The sequence below is a fragment of the Oncorhynchus gorbuscha genome, linkage group LG04 (genome assembly GCF_021184085.1).
Source record: "Oncorhynchus gorbuscha isolate QuinsamMale2020 ecotype Even-year linkage group LG04, OgorEven_v1.0, whole genome shotgun sequence".
NCBI classification, from domain to species: Eukaryota; Metazoa; Chordata; class Actinopteri; order Salmoniformes; family Salmonidae; genus Oncorhynchus; species Oncorhynchus gorbuscha.
This window is the reverse complement of record NC_060176.1, coordinates 52,576,427-52,602,208: the sequence shown is the minus strand read 5'-3', so window position 1 is coordinate 52,602,208 and position 25,782 is coordinate 52,576,427. Positions and strand designations below refer to the sequence as shown.

Here is a 25,782-nt window from a genome sequence, read left to right as displayed (position 1 = left end):
GCTAGTGACAGATACGGTACCCTACTACAGCTAGTGTTAGATACGGTACCAAACTACTGCTAGTGTTAGATACGGTACCAAACTACAGCTAGTGTTAGATACGGTACCCTACTACAGCTAGTGTTAGACACCGTACCCTACTACAGCTACTGTACCAAATTACAGCTAGTGTTAGATACGGTACCAAACTACAGCTAGTGTTAGATACGGTACCAAACTACAGCTAGTGTTAGACACGGTACCCTACTACAGCTAGTGTTAGATACGGTACCAAACTACAGCTAGTGTTAGATACGGTACCAAACTACAGCTAGTGTTAGATACGGTACCCTACTACAGCTAGTGTTAGATACGGTACCAAACTACAGCTAGTGTTAGACACGGTACCCTACTACAGCTAGTGTTAGATACGGTACCAAACTACAGCTAGTGTTAGATACGGTACCAAACTACAGCTAGTGTTAGATACGGTACCCTACTACAGCTAGTGACAGATACGGTACCCAACTACAGCTAGTGATAGATACGGTACCAAACTACAGCTAGTGTTAGATACGGTACCCTACTACAGCTAGTGATAGATACGGTACCAAACTACAGCTAGTGTTAGATACGGTACCAAACTACAGCTAGTGTTAGATACGGTACCCTACTACAGCTAGTGTTAGATACGGTACCCTACTACAGCTAGTGTTAGATACGGTACCCTACTACAGCTAGTGTTAGATACGGTACCCTACTACAGCTAGTGTTAGAGACGGTACCCTACTACAGCTAGTGTTAGATACGGTACCCTACTACAGCTAGTGTTAGATACGGTACCCTACTACAGCCAGTGTTAGATACTGTACCCTACTACTGCTAGTGTTAGATACGGTACCCTACTACAGCCAGTGTTAGATACGGTACCCTACTACAGCTAGTGTTAGATACTGTACCCAACTACAGCTAGTGTTAGATACGGTACCCTACTACAGCTAGTGTTAGATACTGTACCCTACTACAGCTAGTGTTAGACACGGTACCAAACTACAGCTAGTGACAGATACGGTACCCTACTACAGCTAGTGTTAGATACGGTACCCAACTACAGCTAGTGACAGATACGGTACCCTACTACAGCTAGTGTTAGATACGGTACCAAACTACTGCTAGTGTTAGATACGGTACCAAACTACAGCTAGTGTTAGATACGGTACCCTACTACAGCTAGTGTTAGACACCGTACCCTACTACAGCTACTGTACCAAATTACAGCTAGTGTTAGATACGGTACCAAACTACAGCTAGTGTTAGATACGGTACCAAACTACAGCTAGTGTTAGACACGGTACCCTACTACAGCTAGTGTTAGATACGGTACCAAACTACAGCTAGTGTTAGATACGGTACCAAACTACAGCTAGTGTTAGATACGGTACCCTACTACAGCTAGTGTTAGATACGGTACCAAACTACAGCTAGTGTTAGACACGGTACCCTACTACAGCTAGTGTTAGATACGGTACCAAACTACAGCTAGTGTTAGATACGGTACCCTACTACAGCTAGTGTTAGATACGGTACCCTACTACAGCTAGTGTTAGATACGGTACCAAACTACAGCTAGTGTTAGACACGGTACCCTACTACAGCTAGTGATAGATACGGTACCAAACTACAGCTAGTGTTAGATACGGTACCCTACTACAGCTAGTGTTAGATACGGTACCAAACTACAGCTAGTGACAGATACGGTACCCTACTACAGCTAGTGTTAGATACGGTACCCAACTACAGCTAGTGACAGATACGGTACCCTACTACAGCTAGTGACAGATACGGTACCCTACTACAGCTAGTGACAGATACGGTACCCTACTACAGCTAGTGTTAGATACGGTACCAAACTACTGCTAGTGTTAGATACGGTACCAAACTACAGCTAGTGTTAGATACGGTACCCTACTACAGATAGTGTTAGACACCGTACCCTACTACAGCTACTGTACCAAACTACAGCTAGTGTTAGATACGGTACCCTACTACAGCTAGTGTTAGATACGGTACCAAACTACAGCTAGTGTTAGATACGGTACCCAACTACAGCTAGTGTTAGATACGGTACCAAACTACAGCTAGTGTTAGATATGGTACCCTACTACAGCTAGTGATAGATACGGTACCAAACTACAGCTAGTGTTAGATACGGTACCCTACTACAGCTAGTGACAGATACGGTACCCAACTACAGCTAGTGATAGATACGGTACCAAACTACAGCTAGTGTTAGATACGGTACCCTACTACAGCTAGTGATAGATACGGTACCAAACTACAGCTAGTGTTAGATACGGTACCCTACTACAGCTAGTGACAGATACGGTACCCAACTACAGCTAGTGTTAGATACGGTACCCTACTACAGCTAGTGTTAGATACGGTATCAAACTACAGCTAGTGACAGATACGGTACCCAACTACAGCTAGTGTTAGATACGGTACCCAACTACAGCTAGTGACAGATACGGTACCCAACTACAGCTAGTGACAGATACGGTACCCAACTACAGCTAGTGACAGATACGGTACCCAACTACAGCTACTGACAGATACGGTACCCAACTACAGCTAGTGACAGATACGGTACCCAACTACAGCTAGTGTTAGATACGGTACCAAACTACAGCTAGTGTTAGACACGGTACCCTACTACAGCTAGTGTTAGATACGGTACCCTACTACAGCTAGTGTTAGATACGGTACCCTACTACAGCTAGTGTTAGATACGGTACCCTACTACAGCTAGTGTTAGATACGGTACCCTACTACAGCTAGTGTTAGATACGGTACCCTACTACTGCTAGTGTTAGATACGGTACCAAACTACAGCTAGTGACAGATACGGTACCCTACTACAGCTAGTGTTAGATACGGTACCCTACTACAGCTAGTGGTAGATACTGTACCCTACTACAGCTAGTGTTAGATACGGTACCCTACTACAGCCAGTGTTAGATACTGTACCCTACTACTGCTAGTGTTAGATACGGTACCCTACTACAGCCAGTGTTAGATACGGTACCCTACTACAGCTAGTGTTAGATACTGTACCCTACTACAGCTAGTGTTAGATACGGTACCCTACTACAGCTAGTGTTAGATACTGTACCCTACTACAGCTAGTGTTAGACACGGTACCAAACTACAGCTAGTGACAGATACGATACCCTACTACAGCTAGTGTTAGATACGGTACCCTACTACAGCTACGGTACCAAACTACAGCTAGTGTTAGATACGGCACCAAACTACAGCTAGTGTTAGATACGGTACCCTACTACAGCTAGTGTTAGATACGGTACCAAACTACAGCTAGTGACAGATACGGTACCCTACTACAGCTAGTGTTAGATACGGTACCCAACTACAGCTATTGACAGATACGGTACCCTACTACAGCTAGTGACAGATACGGTACCCTACTACAGCTAGTGACAGATACGGTACCCTACTACAGCTAGTGTTAGATACGGTACCAAACTACTGCTAGTGTTAGATATGGTACCAAACTACAGCTAGTGTTAGATACGGTACCCTACTACAGCTAGTGTTAGACACCGTACCCTACTACAGCTACTGTACCAAACTACAGCTAGTGTTAGATACGGTACCCTACTACAGCTAGTGTTAGATACGGTACCAAACTACAGCTAGTGTTAGATACGGTACCCAACTACAGCTAGTGTTAGATACGGTACCAAACTACAGCTAGTGTTAGATACGGTACCCTACTACAGCTAGTGATAGATACGGTACCAAACTACAGCTAGTGTTAGATACGGTACCCTACTACAGCTAGTGACAGATACGGTACCCAACTACAGCTAGTGATAGATACGGTACCAAACTACAGCTAGTGTTAGATACGGTACCCTACTACAGCTAGTGATAGATACGGTACCAAACTACAGCTAGTGTTAGATACGGTACCAAACTACAGCTAGTGTTAGATACGGTACCCTACTACAGCTAGTGTTAGATACGGTACCCTACTACAGCTAGTGTTAGATACGGTACCCTACTACAGCTAGTGTTAGATACGGTACCCTACTACAGCTAGTGTTAGATACGGTACCCTACTACAGCTAGTGTTAGATACTGTACCCTACTACAGCTAGTGTTAGACACGGTACCAAACTACAGCTAGTGACAGATACGTTACCCTACTACAGCTAGTGTTAGATACGGTACCCTACTACAGCTACGGTACCAAACTACAGCTAGTGACAGATACGGTACCCTATTACAGCTAGTGTTAGATACGGTACCAAACTACAGCTAGTGACAGATACGGTACCCTACTACAGCTAGTGTTAGATACGGTACCCAACTACAGCTAGTGACAGATACGGTACCCTACTACAGCTAGTGTTAGATACGGTACCAAACTACTGCTAGTGTTAGATACGGTACCCTACTACAGCTAGTGTTAGACACCGTACCCTACTACAGCTACTGTACCAAACTACAGCTAGTGTTAGATACGGTACCAAACTACAGCTAGTGTTAGATACGGTACCAAACTACAGCTAGTGTTAGACACGGTACCCTACTACAGCTAGTGTTAGATACGGTACCAAACTACAGCTAGTGTTAGATACGGTACCAAACTACAGCTAGTGTTAGATACGGTACCCTACTACAGCTAGTGTTAGATACGGTACCAAACTACAGCTAGTGTTAGACACGGTACCCTACTACAGCTAGTGTTAGATACGGTACCAAACTACAGCTAGTGTTAGATACGGTACCCTACTACAGCTAGTGTTAGATACGGTACCCTACTACAGCTAGTGTTAGATACGGTACCAAACTACAGCTAGTGTTAGACACGGTACCCTACTACAGCTAGTGTTAGATACGGTACCAAACTACAGCTAGTGTTAGACACGGTACCCTACTACAGCTAGTGTTAGATACGGTACCAAACTACAGCTAGTGTTAGATACGGTACCCTACTACAGCTAGTGTTAGATACGGTACCCTACTACAGCTAGTGTTAGATACGGTACCAAACTACAGCTAGTGTTAGACACGGTACCCTACTACAGCTAGTGTTAGATACGGTACCAAACTACAGCTAGTGTTAGACACGGTACCCTACTACAGCTAGTGTTAGATACGGTACCAAACTACAGCTAGTGTTAGATACGGTACCAAACTACAGCTAGTGTTAGATACGGTACCAAACTACAGCTAGTGTTAGATACGGTACCAAACTACAGCTAGTGTTAGATACGGTACCAAACTACAGCTAGTGTTAGATACGGTACCCTACTACAGCTAGTGTTAGATACGGTACCAAACTACAGCTAGTGACAGATACGGTACCCTACTACAGCTAGTGTTAGATACGGTACCCAACTACAGCTAGTGACAGATACGGTACCCTACTACAGCTAGTGACAGATACGGTACCCTACTACAGCTAGTGACAGATACGGTACCCTACTACAGCTAGTGTTAGATACGGTACCAAACTACTGCTAGTGTTAGATACGGTACCAAACTACAGCTAGTGTTAGATACGGTACCCTACTACAGCTAGTGTTAGACACCGTACCCTACTACAGCTACTGTACCAAACTACAGCTAGTGTTAGATACGGTACCCTACTACAGCTAGTGTTAGATACGGTACCAAACTACAGCTAGTGTTAGATACGGTACCCAACTACAGCTAGTGTTAGATACGGTACCAAACTACAGCTAGTGTTAGATACGGTACCCTACTACAGCTAGTGACAGATACGGTACCCAACTACAGCTAGTGATAGATACGGTACCAAACTACAGCTAGTGTTAGATACGGTACCCTACTACAGCTAGTGATAGATACGGTACCAAACTACAGCTAGTGTTAGATACGGTACCCTACTGCAGCTAGTGACAGATACGGTACCCAACTACAGCTAGTGTTAGATACGGTACCCTACTACAGCTAGTGTTAGATACAGTACCAAACTACAGCTAGTGACAGATACGGTACCCAACTACAGCTAGTGTTAGATACGGTACCCAACTACAGCTAGTGACAGATACGGTACCCAACTACAGCTAGTGACAGATACGGTACCCAACTACAGCTAGTGACAGATACGGTACCCAACTACAGCTAGTGACAGATACGGTACCCAACTACAGCTAGTGACAGATACGGTACCCAACTACAGCTAGTGTTAGATACGGTACCAAACTACAGCTAGTGTTAGACACCGTACCCTACTACAGCTAGTGACAGATACGGTACCAAACTACAGCTAGTGTTAGATACTGTACCCTACTACAGCTAGTGACAGATACTGTACCCAACTACAGCTAGTGTTAGATACTGTACCCAACTACAGCTAGTGTTAGATACTGTACCCTACTACAGCTAGTGTTAGATACTGTACCCTACTACAGCTAGTGTTAGATACTGTACCCAACTACAGCTCGTGTTAGAAAACCTACCCAACAACAGCTAGTGTTAGATACCGTACCCAACAACAGCTAGTGTTAGATACCGTACCCAACAACAGCTAGTGTTAGATACTGTACCCAACTACGGCTCGTGTGAGACACTTTACCTAACTACAGCATCTATACAACTTCTGTACCAAAGAATCATGTCACTAACTGTAATAAACCTTGTCTAACCAGCAGTGTTGTGTAAGCAACTTTGAAAATATAGTTTACCAAGCTACCAATTACACTGAAATAAGTTAATCTACATGAAAGCTACACTTAAAACGTTATTCACTACATCCAAACTACTTCCAAACTACTAAATCTGAAATGTCATAGATAAGAAATTGCAAGAAGATAAGATAAGAAATTGCAAGAACTTTAGAGTCATATTGACAGAATTGCAGAATGTGTAAGTTAGTCTATTAAACACAACAACTGAATTTCAAGTGAGAATCAGGTAGGTCTGATGCAGAAAAATAAAGGAAATTCTTACTGACTTCTCCCATATTTTATGTTATTATTGCAAATAAAGTAGTGTGTAGTTCTAGTAGTTAGATACACCGCTACATGGCAGAAAAGTAATTAGCTTCTGAAAACACTACCCAGATTACAATTTAGGTCAACTATTGCCAAGCTACTGCAAAATTTTAAACTACATGTACTCCCCAAAACTGTTCACCAGTGATAACAGTCTATTTTGGGCACCCAGTGAAGGGCTATGACAGCTGTTTTCAATGTGCTATGTTAGCTTCAGAGGACGAATCTTACGAAAGACAGGATATATCTGGGAAGTTTCCCACACAGCCCCACTGACGAGCTTCCACAGTCTCTGAGTGGCTACCACTAATTCATTGAATTGGGAATTGAGCCAATCACTGATACCAGCCGGCACACTCCAGGATCAAACATGGGTCTAATCAAAATGGTTGGCATGAAGATGTGAAACCCCTGCACTGTGTGGCTGGCTACTACTGTACACTGCCAGACACAGAGCAAACAGAGCTGCTCCTGTGCTCTTTACCCACTGCCCCTCAATACTTATTGCCAGGACCTCCTGAGCACAACCGTTTTCAAGGCTCCACCAACACTCACAGGCACCATCTGTGCTAATCTTATAAAGAGCTGTGTCACTTAGGAGCTACGCCTGGAATAGATCTTAAAGCTGGAATCCGTAGTGGTGAAACTGCCACGTCCATTTGCGATATTACAACAAGACTTTACTTCAAACAACGAACACAGTTTTTTCCCACTCAGACATCATTACATGTGCATAGAACTGCAGAGCATGTACTACTACTTATTTGACCAATATGCTGGATGCTCCTTTCCTTCTTTCATAAACAAAACAAAAACTATTACAAATTCATCTGAGGGCCAACAGTCGCACTGTTTCATCTTCCGAGCATTTTAGCTTCAATTCACAGACCTCAGTTAAAGCATTGCCTTGGGATTAGGGTTGCAAAATTCCTGAGACTTTCAATAAATTCCCTGGTTTTCCCAAAATCCCGGTTGGAGGCTTACCAGAACCAGGAGGGAATATGCAGGAAATCCGGAATCCTTCCTTCAACCAGGATTTCAGAAAAACCACACTTCTCTCTCTCTCTCTCTCTCTCTCTCTCTCTCTCTCTCTCTCTCTCTCTCTCTCTCTCTCTCTCTCTCTCTCTCTCTCTCTCTCTCTCTCTCTCTCTCTCTCTCTCTCTCTCTCTCTCTCTTTCTCTACACTGGCCCTTGTTCAGCCATGTTGTGATGCTGTTATCACTGTTGTAGAATGCAATATCATCAGGGAGGAAGCCAGTCACAGCCAAGCCCAACACAAATCAGAGGAGAGGATTGATTAAAATAAAATTTAAACCAGCTGTGGTCAACTCTGTTTCAGAGCTCTTTGTCGCCCTGTTTCCCAATAATTCAGGAGTGGAATAGGGTTCATTTGGCAAATAAAATACAAAATACCAGAAATTGGATACATACAGCATGTAAGGGCCAAGCCAAACCACATGTTTTATGTCTTAGTTATTTGACCATTGGAAAATATTATTTTCTGGGACTGATTTGTTTTCATTTATTGATGTTCTGCACAACATAGTTCGCCTGTTTGCTCTCTCAACAGAATGTCATTACCATTGCATTTCTACCCAATTTATTTTCTTGGCATAAGAACATAAAAATGTTAGACATTTATGGAAACAATTTCAGATTGTCCCATTCATGACAATAATATCTAGAGAAATTTTTATTTTTATTTGGTGTGGCAGACGGCAGGGAGAGGTAAGGCGAGTTGTAATTGAGGGGAGATATCTTGCAGGTAGCTGGCTCCACCACCGAGCCTTATATGAACTTACTGCCCCAACGAGGGGAGGCTGTAGGTGGTTTGTAAAGGCCGTTGTTGTTGGAAGGTGAGGACCAATGCGTAGCGTGGTAAGTGTCCATATTTTTAATAAAGCAATTGAACACTGGACAAAAACAACAAAGTGAGCGAACGAAACTGAAACAGTTCTGTCTGGTGCAGAATACAAACACTCAACAGAAAATAATCACCCACCACTCAAGGGTGAAAACTGGCTGCCAAAGTATGGTTCTCAATCAGGGACAATGATTGATAGCTGCCTCTGATTGAGAACCAAACCAGGCCAAACACAGAAATACCAAATCATAGAAAAAAGAACATTAGACTGCCCACCCAACTCACGCCCTGACCATACTAAAACAAAGACATCACAAAGGAACTAAGGTCAGAACGTGACATGGTTAAGCCAAGGAGTGCTTGAGGATAAAGGAGGCAGCAGGCTGCACAAAGGGGCAGAGGAGGAGCGATAGCTGTAAGAGCGATAGCTGTGATTACCTGTGGTGACCTGGACTGTCGGATACCCCCCCTTGTGTACCGGACCGGATTGGCTGATGACCCCAGTGTGAGGAGTACCCCTGGAAAATGGAACGGACAATGAGAACGGCTTGTGGACTGTGAGGTGATTGGTGCACTTCCCCAGTGTACCAAAACCCTTAATAAACTTCCCAATTGCATTCTAATTGTGCTACTGGTGCCTGTTTGTTATTGAACTTGGTGACGTGGAAACCCCACACCATTGAGCCTACTATAGTGGTTTATACACTATAGGTAAGGTAATCCAATAACATCACAAACGATAACAGGGCTCCGGGCAGCCGAGCGGAAATGGAGGAAAACTCGCCTCCCTGCGGACCTGGCATCCTTTCACTCCCTCCTTCACTCCCTCCTCTCTACATTTTCCTCCTCTGTCTCTGCTGCTAAAGCCACTTTCTACCACGCTAAATTCCAAGCATCTGCCTCTAACCCTAGGAAGCTCTTTGCCACCTTCTCCTCCCTCCTGAATCCTCCGCCCCCTCCCCCCCCCTCCTCCCTCTCTGCAGATGACTTCGTCAACCATTTTGAAAAGAAGGTCGACGACATCCGATCCTCGTTTGCTAAGTCAAACGACACCGCTGGTTCTGCTCACACTGCCCTACCCTGTGCTCTGACCTCTTTCTCCCCTCTCTCTCCAGATGAAATCTCGCGTCTTGTGACGGCCGGCCGCCCAACAACCTGCCCGCTTGACCCTATCCCCTCCTCTCTTCTCCAGACCATTTCCGGAGACCTTCTCCCTTACCTCACCTCGCTCATCAACTCATCCCTGACCGTTGGCTACGTCCCTTCCGTCTTCAAGAGAGCGAGAGTTGCACCCCTTCTGAAAAAACCTACACTCGATCCCTCCGATGTCAACAATTACAGACCAGTATCCCTTCTTTCTTTTCTCTCCAAAACTCTTGAACGTGCCGTCCTTGGCCAGCTCTCCCGCTATCTCTCTCTGAATGACCTTCTTGATCCAAATCAGTCAGGTCTCAAGACTAGTCATTCAACTGAGACTGCTCTCCTCTGTATCACGGAGGCGCTCCGCACTGCTAAAGCTAACTCTCTCTCCTCTGCTCTCATCCTTCTAGATCTATCGGCTGCCTTCGATACTGTGAACCATCAGATCCTCCTCTCCACCCTCTCCGAGTTGGGCATCTCCGGCGCGGCCCACGCTTGGATTGCGTCCTACCTGACAGGTCGCTCCTACCAGGTGGCGTGGCGAGAATCTGTCTCCTCACCACGCGCTCTCACCACTGGTGTCCCCAGGGCTCTGTTCTTGGCCCTCTCCTATTCTCGCTATACACCAAGTCACTTGGCTCTGTCATAACCTCACATGGTCTCTCTTATCATTGCTATGCAGACGACACACAATTAATCTTCTCCTTTCCCCCTTCTGATGACCAGGTGGCGAATCGCATCTCTGCATGTCTGGCAGACATATCAGTGTGGATGACGGATCACCACCTCAAGCTGAACCTCGGCAAGACGGAGCTGCTCTTCCTCCCGGGAAGGACTGCCCGTTCCATGATCTCGCCATCACGGTTGACAACTCCATTGTGTCCTCCTCCCAGAGCGCCAAGAACCTTGGCGTGATCCTGGACAACACCCTGTCGTTCTCAACTAACATCAAGGCGGTGGCCCGTTCCTGTAGGTTCATGCTCTACAACATCCGCAGAGTACGACCCTGCCTCACACAGGAAGCGGCGCAGGTCCTAATCCAGGCACTTGTCATCTCCCGTCTGGATTACTGCAACTCGCTGCTGGCTGGGCTCCCTGCCTGTGCCATTAAACCCCTTCAACTCATCCAGAACGCCGCAGCCCGTCTGGTGTTCAACCTTCCCAAGTTCTCTCACGTCACCCCGCTCCTCCGTTCTCTCCACTGGCTTCCAGTTGAAGCTCGCATCCGCTACAAGACCATGGTGCTTGCCTACGGAGCTGTGAGGGGAACGGCACCTCAGTACCTCCAGGCTCTGATCAGGCCCTACACCCAAACAAGGGCACTGCGTTCATCCACCTCTGGCCTGCTCGCCTCCCTACCACTGAGGAAGTACAGCTCCCGCTCAGCCCAGTCAAAACTGTTCGCTGCCCTGGCCCCCCAATGGTGGAACAAACTCCCTCACGACGCCAGGACAGCGGAGTCAATCACCACCTTCCGGAGACACCTGAAACCCCACCTCTTTAAGGAATACCTAGGATAGGTTAAGTAATCCCTCTCACCCCACCCCCTAAGTTTTAGATGCACTATTGTTAAGTGACTGTCCCACTGGATGTCATAAGGTGAATGCACCAATTTGTAAGTCGCTCTGGATAAGAGCGTCTGCTAAATGACTTAAATGTAATGTAATGTAATAATGAATGAAAACAGATAAGGAGATAATTATATTTAATCAAATTATCAGTTTTTTCACCAGGTGAATCAGTTGAAAGCTATGTCATGGATATGTCATGTTCTTAGTGTTTTGTACACTCTGTGTATATAAGAAGGCTGTGAGTGACATAGGCGGTGACACCTGTCAGAGAGCCAGCAAGGCAGGACTGGGTAGGACAGTGTAGGACAGAAAGGCTGGTGGTCACATAAGGTGGTCTCAGTTGACCTGTTCCCTGAGCTAGGTCGGATAGAAACCGTTTTTAAACCAAGACGTTTTTCCACCAACTTTAGCATCCCGCCAACCTTTTGCCGACTTTTCTTCATATATAAAAGATATTGCCAGCAACAAATACCTTTACTTTTATTTCCGCCAACCGACTTACGCCTCGATCACACCGACAGCATCATTGCATTTTGGTACACCAGAAGTACATTCATTTCCAATGGAACGCTACGTTTGCCTTGCAGCATCGCGTTAGAGGCAGTTGCAGTGCATTCTACAGTATATGGTGCATACATTGGATTTATCTAACATATGCGTCAAACTGTATACGTAAACAGCTTGACAGAAATGGTAGCAGAAGGGGAATGTTGAACTTTTGTTGCACACATATCCAGATGATTCTGCATACCATTTTGCCATTGACGCTGTCTGTGTGATCAAGGTGTTAGTCATGATTTCGTAAAGCACTGCCTACAGCTTAGTATGAAATGTAGCCGTAATGCATTGGCACACACTATGCTCTTACACCTCGAACATGCCTACATCTTCATTGCGCAAAATGGTATGCAGTATCATCTGGCTATACAGTGCCTTTGGAAAGTATTCAGACACCTTGACCTTGACTTTTTGGACTTTTTGTTAGGTTACAGCCTTATTCTAAAATTGATTGAATAGTTTTTTTCCCTCATCAATCTACACACAACACCCCATAATGTCAACGCAGGTTTTTAGACATGTTTGCTCATTTCTATAAAAATAAAAATGAAATATGACATTTACATAAGTATTCAGATCCTTTATTCAGTACTTTGCTGAAGCATCTTTGGCAGCAATTACAGCCTTGAGTCTTCTTGGGTATGACGTTACAAGCTTGGCACACTTGTATTTGAGGTGCTTCACCAATTCTTCCCTGCAGATCCACTCAAGATCTGACAGGTTGGAAGGGGAGCGTTGCTGCACAGCTATTTTCAGGTCTCCCAAAGATGTTCGATCGAGTTCAAGACTGAGCTCTGGCTGGGCCACTCAAGGGCATTCAGAGACTTGTCCTGAAGCCACTCCTGCGTTGTCTTGGCTGTGTGCTTAGGGTAGTTGTCCTGTTGGAAGGTGAACCTTCACCCCAGTCTGAGGTCCTGAGCACTCTGGAGCAGGTTTTCACCAAGGATATCTCTGTACTTTGCTCCATTAATATTTGCCTTGATCCTGACTAATCTCCCAGTCCCTGCCGCTGAAAAACAACCCCACACCATGATGCTGCCACCACCATGCTTCACCATAGGGTTAGTGCCAGGTTCAATCTTGCTTTCATCAGACCAGAGAATCTTGTTTTTAATGGTCTGAGAGTCTTTAAGTGCCTTTTGGCAAACTCGAAGCGGGCTGTCATGTGCCTTTTAATAAGGAGTGGCTTCCATCTGACCACTCTACCATAACAGCCTGATTGGTAATAATGTAAGTAGGGTGGTTGGTTGGGGTGGATCGATGGGCATATAACGCAAATGTGTAGCAAGGTTGCTAGTTCGAATCTCATCATGGACAACTTTAGCATTTTAGCTAATTAGCAACTTTTCAACTGTTAACTACTTTTTAGCTGCTTTGCAACTACTTAACATGTAAGCTAACTCTTCCCCTAACCCTAACTGCAACCCATTAACCTAACTCCTAAACTTAACCCTAACCCCTAGCCAAGCTAACAGTATTCAGCTAGCTAATATTAGCCACCTAGCTAGTTTTCATAACATATTATACGTTTTACAAATTCACAACATATTGTACATTTTGCAAATTCGTAACATATTGTACATTTTGCAAATTTGTACTTATAATCATACGAAATGGGTGATGGACATCCACAAATGAATTAATACCGTTTAAAATGTAACGTATCATACTAAATGGAGTGTATTTAATTTACATACAGAATAATATGAAATGCTCTGAGACCAGGTTGTTATTTCATGCACATGCTGCAGACTTTTGGCTGCACAGACCAGTAACATAATTAAACATTTACATTTAAGTCATTTAGCAGACTCTCTTATCCAGAGCGACTTACAAGATATGGCATTCTATTCGTAAAAAGAAACAATTTGTCTTAAAATGTTTCTTAGGACCTGCCTAAAAAAAATCACGGATTCCTTTATAATGGTGTATATTCAATAGATTTATTCAAATAGACGTCCACGCACATTGATCCACATCTACTCCCACACTTCCCAGCATGTGCACGGGAGATATAAATGGTTTATCCTGGCAAGAATGTGGTTCAAACGGGACTCTATGAATTGGGCTCTAAAAAACATGGCCTGATTTTGTTTTACAGTAAAGGCTTTCTGTAAAGGGTATGAGTGAGGTGACAGCATCCACTCTGCAGGAGAGCCCCTTGCCTAATGCTCAATAAGTCACAGGGCAGATATGAAGTATATTTATGGAGTGTCCTGCAGAGCCATGGCCCACAGCACGCACTGAGCTGCCCGACTGCCCGGTAACGATTAACTCTGACATTTCTCCCGCCAGAATCCACTCGGATTAAATATTTGCTGGCTCATTTAATATGAATGTGAATTAATGGCCAATCACGCCGTGTCTAGACTTGACAGTTCATACAATTTTTGTATTCTGATCATGGAGATCATGAAATTTCGAACACGTCATGTGTATACGCCTACATTTAAATGTCCATGTTGTGTCTGGATTCCCTTTTTTTATGTATTGAAATGCCAGTATGCATTCTGCAAACGGTGGAACAGGATAAATCTGATAAGAACACAACAACAACTTGATGGCAGGAGCCATTTACTGTAGCTATCTAGCCAGTGAAACTCTGTAGCTAGCCAGCAAGTTAGCTAGCAAAGTTAAAGCGATTGCAAACAGGTTAGCATAACTCTAGCCACACAAAAAGTATTTTTTGTAAATAAGCTAGCTGGCTAGCCATTTTGAAGCCAATAAACACGTTCCTCACACACTAGGAACATATTTCCTCTAACGTTTAATGAAAAAAGGTGCCTCACTTCCAAAACACAAGTTTTCTGGAGACTTGTGGCAGAGTGCTGATGATGTCATCCCAAAAATGTGCCTGATTGCATCCAGACTGAGGAGAAATGTTTCCCTGACCACCTTCTGAAGTGGTCAGCCAGATATGAACACAATCCAACCACAATACTCGAGGAGGTTCTCACTTCAAGGACCTCTTCTAGCTCATTTAAACATTGTAAACTTACAGCAAGTCATAGAACCCCAATTGGCAATTAGAGAATGTAAGGACACCTGTCACTCTCTGCCCCCCTACATACAAAACCTGTTTGTGTTTTAATGTCTTGTTTGAAGTCAGTGACCTCTGCATCCACTCTTATTACGGTCATTTGAACCTGCAAATTAGAAATGCTCTTCTCAGGTGGAGTTTGTAGTTCAATTTCATTTTTTCCATTGTGTGCTTATAAATAATTAATAGGGTGATTGCAAGTGTGTGTGTGCATGTGTGCGTATGCATGTGTGTATACTGTAACATTCTGCCATCTGCCACCAGTTGTGTGCCCTTTATCTTTCTCCCCAACCATGCCCAAAATCTGCCCAGGTGTTTTTTGCCCCTGGCCTACATGCCAATCCCAGTATGTAAAAGAATGCTAGGCAGATATAATATGTCTGTGTCTGCATGCCATGGTTAGAAAGTGAAAATAAGGAGGAAGAGCGCATGAGGGGAAGTACTTGAGTACCTTTATATGTACTGTAGTACCTTTTATGAAGGTCTGCCTCTAAGTCAAGGTTACCCCCCCCCCCCCTCCCCTCTGAATGCTCTGACCTCAACACCTTAATCTCCCAAGGCATTGGGTGTAAACACAAACCTTATAATGGCCATAGCGTGACTCAGAGGACAGATAAGGACACTCTTTTTTTCACCACCCGCTAAGGTGGTACTCCGAAAGAGTGGCAGAGTTTTTTCTTATTCCATCAAATCGATATTGTCTTTTTTGTATGTTTTATAAAAGTACAGACTCATGGGAGAACATGGGAAAGTAATGCTTATTTGAAATGTGCTAACTTGTTATTCAAACTTATAGACAAGCTCCAGAAGGTTTTACACACTTGCTGAAGAGGCATTGTTTTGTATGCTCATTCAGCATATTTCATGTGATGTCCAGAGATGCCTGAGTATATTTTCAACTAAAAATATACACATTTCTGGCTAAGTACTTGAAAGTGTGTTGTGTAACAAAGGGCATTAAGTGATGCAAACCATACATTTGCATGCATTTTTTGTAAACCAACATTTTTTTTTCTTCTTCAGAAATATATTAATTGGGGTCTCCTTGAGCAGTCCTATCACTACTGATGTTTTTATGCAAGGAAAACCGGGTCTGGGTTTCTAATGGTTAAGTAAAAGGTTCTCTGTCATTTGCTTTTCGTCTGCTCAGCATTTTTGTTATGTTGTGTCATGTCGCTCCAGTTTACATTGACAGTGTTCAATATTCCAAGAATCATCTTTGTTTGTCTCTGTCATGGATGCTGTGTTTGCCCTTTGTTTAAATATTTAACGCAGTGAGAGTTGTTTTATACAAGAGCCTTCTGAGTTCTTTTTTCTCCCCTCTCCTTATTTGCAATCGAACTTCAGAGTTTTGTTCATCTCCTCATACTCTGCTTCTACTGTGCATTCCACTGAGTTCAAAACTTGGTCCACTTATTCTGCCACAACAATACTGTTGATCTTCATTTCTTCCTCACCACTGTCATCAGAAATCATCAGAAATGACAATGTTGTTTTTACCCAAGTTAAGGATTGCTTCGTCATCTGATTCACTTTCAGAGTCAAGAGCGAGTCAGGCTGTCAACCTCCAGAGAGTAGTCCATCACAACATTCTCCTACTGAGCTTTGTCAATAGCGGCAGTTAAATTCAGGGTGATGACGTTGAGAGCTGTAGCAACACGTTTGCAGTTGTCCATTGCTATTATCTTTAAAAAATAATCTGCGGTAGACTACTGATCAGGAAACCCCTATTATGTTATAGACAGTATCCTGTGGCATGGTAGACCAATCAGGAATCATCTCTCAGCATGAACAGCCCCTCCATTATCTCAGCCAATCAAGGCTAGCCCGGAAGAATCCTTTTTTTCTCCATAAGAAATAAACTAGGCTCGTAATTTAAAATGTTTACAGATCACCAAAGAGTTTGCTATTAGGCACATATATATTTTTTTAAACATAAAAAAAAGAATATATATATATATATATATATATTTTTTTTTTTCACATATTTTTTAATGAATGAAGAACGCCCGTCTTACTTGAAATATCCAGACAAATGTCCATTAATTATATTCCGCATGATATTTCACATTTCCCGTTGCTGCAGGATTATTTTCCTGCTGTAGCAAACTGGCTCAAATTAAGATCCTACATCTGTAGTGCTGTTAATATAAAGAATGTTACCAGATCCTGATCTGGGACCACTGAAACAGAATGGTGTTTTTTTTATTTATTTTTCAATTCAGCAACTCATACCATCCGTGATGGAGAGGGTCGTAGCCATTTCCTGCAATCAAATGACATAGTGACCTCATGGGTAGAATGTTATTCATATTTTTCATAATTTTATAATGAATAAACATTATTTTAAAAAACCTGCCGAAAATCCGGTGTTTCTATGTCATCTATGATGTATATAAAGTGTAATATTGGGATGCAAACGCTAAACTGAATACATTTCAACTCTATATCTGACATGGTATATAGGTGTCTTCTTTTTTTAAGCTGTGTGAGGTGTATACTTTTGTTTCAAAGTAGATTTGTTTAGTACTACCAAGAAACACTCTGTGTGACCCTGATTTAGCCAACTGCAGTAAAAGGTTAACTAGACTGCTGCGGGGTGGAACTCCTATGTTTCCCCTCCCCATCCAGTGTTTCCATTCCAATCTCATTTAGAAGATATAATGAAGCCTGTAGAGCTCAGAGCTAGTTGGAACAGAGAGGACCACCCACAATTGGGTTTAGTATGAACTGAAGGCAACAACCACCACAGCCCAAAGCTTTTCATCCACTCTAATCAGAGATATATTAGAAATATGTATTTCAATTACTTTTGAGCATTTTGTCATTTGTATTTCACCGGCCTTAACTACAATCCAATGTATTTAGTAACAAGATACTTTCGATACCTGTAATTAGTATTTTCAAAATATAAAATACTTTCTAATAACTTTATTTAATTATTATTATTGAATTTCACCTTGCATTGATATCAGAAGTCTAATGGCATTATGGTGTGATAAGAGTGTCTTCTAAATTACCAATACATAAATGAAAATGTAAAAATGAACATTAAAGCATGCTGGGTATTGTGTTAATGAGCTCCGCCCCGAAACAAGGTCAATGATATTACCCAGTGTACTTTCTAATTGTTTATTATTTTGCTAATTTAGTAGACACTCTTATCCAGAGCGACTTACAGTCAGTGCATTCAATTGAGGTAGATAAACAACCACATTTCACAGCCATAGCAAGTAAAACACTTGTTGTTAGAGCTACTGAGAATGCTGTTGTAGTGAAGCCGTGTACTTGCAAGTGTATTTATGTAAATACTCTACTTTGCAAACGTATTTTGTATTTTAGTTTGATGCATTTGTCTTAATAATAGTGTCTTGTATTTATTTGTGAGATTCATTTTGATGTATCTTTTGGCCATATCTAACCCTAATGTGCTGTTTGCCACTGCTTCTGCTTTTTTCGGGTTAGGTTGTTTATTTCTTTGCAACCTGGTGCATGATGGTTGAGTGTTGCTGAGGAGGTGGGCAGATGGTGTGTGTGGGTGGGCACTACCCCCAAAGCTATAAGACTGGTAAAATAGTTTGTTAAATAGTTAACCAATAGCTACCCGGAATATCTGCATTGATCCTTTTTGCACTAATCTCTTTTGACTCATCAAATACTCTATTGTTACTATTTATTATCTATTCTGTTGCCTAGTCACTTTATCCCTCCCTATATGTACATACAGTATCTACCTCAACTACCTTGTACCCCTTGACTCGATATTGGTACCTCGTGTACATAGCCTTGTTATCGTGTGTTATAATCTTTTCTATTTATTCTTTGTGTTATTCTTTTTCTTTTTTTTCTCTTCTATTTCAATGTTTTTTCTCTGCATTGTTTGGAAGGGCCCGAAAGGAAGCATTTCACTGTTAGACTACACATGTTGTTTATGAAGCATGTTACAAATACAATTCGATTTTGACTTGATTTAATGCGGCTTATTTTACTTTCAGATGGCGAGCAACAACCTCCGTCACAGACCGTCACGGTAAATGGCTGGAGGGAGTAAAAGCGTCTTCCATCTGCGTGGCGGTGGAAAGGGCCTCTGTGAAGCTGTGGTCGTCTTTCAGTCTCAGCAAATCACCTTTCCTGCCATGGCCCCACCATCAGCTCTCTGCCCTCCTGATGCTTTCTCAGAGGGAATGTAGAGAGACACACACTGGAGACACACTCTCCAGCACTACACACACACCCCTTCATGCAGAGATCCCATACACACACACTCCTTAGCTCAAGATACCTTTTGTTGTGTGTGTTTTTTTTACCTGGTAGGCAATTATTTTTCCCCAACCAGAATTGGATTTGGACTCTCTGTCCTGTGTGATTGAACCTCTTAGTAGCTTTAGGGGGGTGTTGTCCTGCTCTGCTGCTTTATGGTTGGGTGTCCCTGGGACGTTGTGACTGAGCAGGGGGAGCCAGCATGGCCAGGCCTCTGCTGAAAATCCAACGCTACTTTCGCAGGAAACCTGTGCGCTTCTTCTCCTTCATCCTCCTCTACCTGACAGCTGGGAGCCTGGTGTTCCTGCACTCTGGCTTTGTAGGGGACAGCTCCACGGGGGAAAATGGGGGCCGGGACCCCATGGTAGCATCTGGGATAGGGAACAGGGTGGCCTCCTCAGACGGCCGGGGGGTAGGAATGATGGGGAGGGTGTTGAAAGATACACGCAGACCCACCCCGCGGAGGTACGGCCCTCCCTGGATGAAAGGGGCTGGTGGGAAGGACTGGGAGGGTAGGGGAGTAGACTACACCAGCAGCTGGAACCGTGCCCTCAAGGGACGCAACGCCAAAGATCTGGACGACGGACGGGGTGAGTCAAAAGTTTATGTTGATACATTGCGAGTTGTACAGTACCTACAGTACATGTTTGGTATACACTATATACACAAAAGTAAGTGGATTTGGCTTTTTCAGACCCCCCCGGTTGCCGACAGGTGTATAAAATTGAGCACACAGCCATGCAATCTCCATAGACAAACATCGGCAGTAGAATGGCCTTACTGAAGAGCTCAGTGACCTTCAATATGGCACCATCATAGGATGCCACCTTCCCAACAAGTCATTTCTTAAAGTTTCTGCCCTACTAGAGCTGCCCTGGTCAACTGTAAGTGCTGTTATTGTGAATTGGAAACAGAACGGGACCGCCAAGTGTTGAAGCACATAGCACGTTAAAATCGTCTGTCCTCGGTTGCAGCACTCACTACCGAGTTCCAAACTGCCTCAGGAAGCAACGTCAGCACAGGAACTGTTCGCCTGGAGCTTCATGAAATGGGTTTCCATGGCCGAACAGCCACATACAAGCCTCAGATCACCATGCGCAATGCCAAGCATCGGCTGGAGTGATTCTCTGGAGCAGGGGTGTCAAACTCAAATACCCAGTGGGCCAAAATGTAAAACCTGAACAAAGTCACGGGCCAACATTGAACAAATTAACCTTTTAATATGGACCCAAACAAGTTTTGCTTTAACATTGAATATGGAACAAGCATCGCTTATTACCATACAATATATCATTTAATAGTGGAGACATGCAAAATCGTATTTCAAATGAAAAAACACATCAATGGCATTCATTTATTAAATAAATCAAATTTAAATAAAAATTGTATGCCTCTTTTCTATTTGCAGCCTTCTGATTTAAATACCAAAATAAACTTTTTCCACTAGCTAATAATTTTACAAATAAAATGATAATAAATCAATCAACCATTCAAGCCCATGCCTTGTAGCAAGAAAAAGTGCATAAAGAAAACGTTAATTATTGCACACTGGTCTAATCTGATGTGCCCAAGCCAGATAGCTGGCATCTCTTCTTGGATGCTAGTTCATCAATGTCTGGGCTCAAGCTCTGAGCTGAAGAAATCCTCAGTATCGAGCGAAGATGTTCATCAGTCAGACGTCTCCTGTGAGTTGTTTTGGTCATCTTCATCGAGGAGAAAAGTTGCTCGCATAGATAAGTGCTGCCGAACATGGAGAGCATCTGAGCAGCTTGGGTGCGGAGCTGAGGCATTGTGTCAGGGATGAACCGTGGAAACTGTGAGACGCCCACAGCATCATACTTTGACTTCAGCGTGTCGTTGCACTGGAGTTCAATCAGCTCCATTTGGATGTTGGTTGGTGCATTTTCCACATCAACTGCGAAGGGATTACTAAGCAGTTCAAACTTGCATTTCTGGGCATCAAAGTCGGCAAATCGCCGACTAAACTCAGCAGCTAGAACACTGAGTTTTTCAGCAAACTGTGCGCATGGGAACGCGGCGGTAGAGATCTGCGCTTTTATGGATTGGCAGCAGGGAAAATGGCAAGGGTTTCCTTTTGCAGCATCTGATTCTCCCACAGGCACAGTTTAGTTTTGAAGGCCCTCACTGCAGCGTACATGTCTGTGATGATGCGCCCCCGCCCCTGAAGCTGCAGGTTCAGCGCATCGAGATGGCTCGAGATGTCACAGAGAAAGGCCAGCTCACACAGGAACTTTTGCTCCCGGAGCTCTGCTGTATCCTTCCCTTTGGGTTCCAGGAATTGACATATTTCCTCACGCAGCTCGAAACATCTGTTCAGTACTTTTCCTCTGCTTAGCCATCTCACCTCTGTGTGATACGGCACGTCTGCGTATTTCCCGAACCACACTCCTCCAGAAAAGATTTAAACTGGCGGTGATTTAGACCGTTGGCTCTTATAAAGTTAACTACCTGTGTTACTGTGGTCATAACATGTTCCATCTTTAGGGCTTTGGCACACAGTGCTTCCTGATGTATGATGCAGTGGTAAACAGTTAGCTCACCTGCACAGTTCTCTTCCCGCATCTTCTCCCGAACCATGCCCACCAGTCCACTCTTTTTACCGCACATCGCTGGCGCACCATCTGTCGTTAATCCAACGAGTTTATCCCACGGCAGCTTTATTTCAGTTACACATTTGGAAACCTCCTCAAAGATTTCCTTTCCTGTGGTTGTGCCATGCATTGATTTGAATCCTAATAGCTCCTCCGTAACACACAGATTTGAGTCCACTCCACGGATGAAGACTGACAGCTGAGCAGTATCAGATGCGTCGCAGCTCTCATCCACAGCGAGGGAGAACGCAACAAAATATTTTCCCTTTTCCATCAGCTGGTCATACAGATTGGTGGCAAGATCACATGTGTGATCAGCTACTGTGTTCCTGCTCAGGCTCACGTTTGAAAATGCTTGTTTTTTCTCTGGGCATACGAGGTCACAAACCTTCATCATGCACTTTTTCATGAACTCTCCCTCATTAAAAGGCCGGGCTGATTTTGCGATCTCTGCTGCCACTATATAACTAGCCTTTACAGCAGCCTTGCTTTGTGATGTGGCTTTTTTAAACATATTCTGTTGTGAAACCAAACTTCTTTTCATCTCCTCTACTTTCTGGCTCCTTTGAGTCATGTCCAGGTCCTTGTATTTGTCATGGTGTTTCGTTTCATAGTGTCGTCTAATGTTGTACTCCTTACTTACAGCCACGTTGACTCCACAAACAAGACAAACAGGTTTGTCTTTTACATATGTAAACAGATATTCTGCCTCCCACTTGTCCAGAAAGCTCCTGTTTTCTGCCTTTCTTTTCGCCATTTTTGGGAAGGGTTAGCTCGCTGACAGTTGTAGCGTCTATATTGCTATGACTACTGTCACAGAGGAGAGAGCGTTTCTGGGTCCTGTCCTGATTGGCGCGCGAAAACAGCAGAGCATTATGGGATTCGTAGTATTAGTGGTGAATGCGCTGTATAATACCGGCGGGCCAGCTCTAGTAGTAATTTGGTATTGTCTCGCGGGCCAAATATAATTACCCCGCGGGCCAAATTTGGCCCACGGGCCAGATTTTGACACCCATGCTCTGGAGTGATTAATCATGCTTCACCATTTGGCAGTCCGATGGACTAATCTGAGTTTGGCGGATGCCAGGAAAACACTACCTGCCCAAATGCATAGTGCCAACTGTAAAGTTTGGTGGAGGAAGAATTGTGGTCTGGGGCTGTTTTTCATGGTTCGGGCTAGGCCCCTTAGTGCCAGTGAGGGGAAATATTAACACTACAGCATATAATGACATTCTAGACAATTCTGTGCTTCCAACTTTGTGGCAACATGACAACGCCCCTGTGCACAAAGCGAGGTCCACACAGAAATGGTTTGTCGAGATCGGTGTGGAAGAACTTGACTGGCCTGCACAGAACCCTGACCTCAACCCCATTGAGAACTTTGGGATGAATTGGAACGCCGACTGCGAGCCAGACCTAATAGCCCAACATCACTAATACTCTGAATGGAAGCAAGTCCCCGCAGCAATGATCCAACATCTAGTGGAAAGTCTTCCCAGAAGATCGGAGGCTGTTACAGCAGAAAGGGGGGGACCAACTCCATATTAATGCCCATGATTTTGGAATTAGATGTTCGACGAGCAGGTGTCCACATACTTTTGGTCCTGTAGTGTATTTAACTAGACACCCTCAGCTTGGTTTTATACATAAGAATCATTGTCACATAAAGTCACCTCTGACTTAAAGATTTATGATCTTAATTTGATCACCCTGTTGCAGGAGACCTTTCCTGCAATGCAGTAAATGTAAAACCTGTAGGGTATTCAAGGTTTAAAATGCTTCTGAAGTTTGACATTTCCACGTTGAAATTTCAGACTTGAATTTCCCTTACGAATACTGTTTCAACCCTTACAAAAATGTCCATTAATTGTCATCCACATCATTCTTATGTCCTGTTGCTGGCTCAAATTACGATCCTACATCTGTAACTCCAGTTGTTTATGTTGTATAAAAAATGACAGGTTTATAGACAATAGAGTAATTTATTATTTCACTGCAACAGCCTGAAGAAATATACTATCCGTTTAAGTGACTATCAAACTTAAATGGCCCCTTGAGTATCCACTGTTCATTATGAAATGCACAGTATTCCACATGTACAGACACACAGGCATTTGTGGATAGGCAAATACACATTCACCCTCAGAGTGTTGCTCAAGGTTAATGTGGATATTATTGTGCTGGAGGCCTTGACAAAACGACAGCCATTTACATTTGCTGCAGCATTTAAGTGACTGGATATTTAACAAGTAATTAGCCCTTCAGGTGATGCCTCTCCAGGACAAGCAGGTCACCTGTAAAACAAGCCAGTATTTGACGTTCATGCATTTCTGAAGACGTTGGGAGATGATGTGGAAACTGTCTATTAAGGGGCAACAGTGAGCACTGTTACCTTCAAGTAGATTTTGGTTTTGCAAGGACATTGTGGATGGGGATGGTGGATGGGCTTAAGCTTCTACCTCTGATTCCAAATGATGCATGTTTGAATCCAGCGAAAGAAAGTTGTTTTTAATATTTTTTATTTTAAACGTATCCCAAACCTTAACCCTTACATTAACCATTCAGAGTTCATGTCTAAATTGAACCCTAACCGTACAAATGAGGAGTTAATTCCTAAACTTAACCTTAAACACTTAATAATGTGATGTTTGGAATAACTTAAAAATGTGACGATTAAGACTGTGAGAGCTTATAGCTCCAGGGAGATGAAGACCTCTCTACCAGGGAGATCTGGAACCAGGGGCTCAGTTAGCTCTGTGATGCCACCCACCCTGGTCCTCCTTGCCCACAGTCAGTCAACACCCATTGAGGGGGATATTCAGAACACACTGCTTTACAGTGATAGCAGGTTTTCCCTATATTTTATTATGTATGTTTACCTACATAATGGAGCTATGCTTAGCAACATCTGGTGTGACACTGTAAATATTACCTAGATACTGAGAAGCCACAGACAAATGACTTGGAACCAAACCACAAAATATAATTTAAAAAATAAGCTAATTGAAGGTTTGTCTCTATCTCTGAAAGTCTCACTCTCATAAGCATACTGTAAAATCCTTCAGGGCTCATATGTAGCATGTCCATGGCAATTAACCTTTCCCAAAAAGAGCTAGATTGAGCTCCTGTGAAGTGATGTAGATTCATTTAGAATGGGACTCCACAAAGCTGGCTGCTGTGAGCAGCTGGTAGCAGACTGGAAGTGCCAGAAGTGCACAGCATAGCGCACCGCCCTAATCATATGATCCTTTTCAATGATCTTTACACTCTCCATACTGGACTTTAAAGTATATAGTAGGAGTTGTACCAGATGACAGCAGTATAAAAATAGAGATAGAATCTCTATGGTTATTACCTTTGTAGTACAAGGATACCTACATATAGTTAGCCTTTGAATGAGAGAAATAGGTATTACAAGCACAAGCAGTTCCTGACTGGAATTGATTTGCACAGGGATTGTTTTTGTTACATTCATGTGGTATTCATATGGTACATGATTGTTATCCATCTTTCTGATTGAGAGAAACACAAACAGGCTTTATATAGTACATGTATTATTGCTACGGATTAACAGATCATACGAGAGGACCTCAGTTTGTCTCCATGTAGTATGTCCTCTCTGTCTAGGATGTCCTTGCTCTCTCTCTCTCTCTCTCTCTCTCTCTCTCTCTCTCTCTCTCTCTCTCTTCTCTCTCTTTCTCTTTCTCTC

The 25,782-nt window shown here is 43.4% G+C and overlaps 1 protein-coding gene across 1 annotated transcript in view; it reads left to right on the top strand.

Annotated features, from left to right (window-relative positions):
- LOC124034259 (WSC domain-containing protein 2-like) overlaps window positions 1-25,782 on the top strand; it is a 117,716-nt gene that overhangs the window by 58,238 nt on the left and 33,696 nt on the right. The window contains exon 2 of the mRNA XM_046347191.1: window positions 19,197-20,051. Coding sequence (XP_046203147.1) covers window positions 19,664-20,051 — 388 coding nt within the window. The 5' untranslated portion in view covers window positions 19,197-19,663. The remainder of the gene's footprint in view (window positions 1-19,196; window positions 20,052-25,782) is intronic.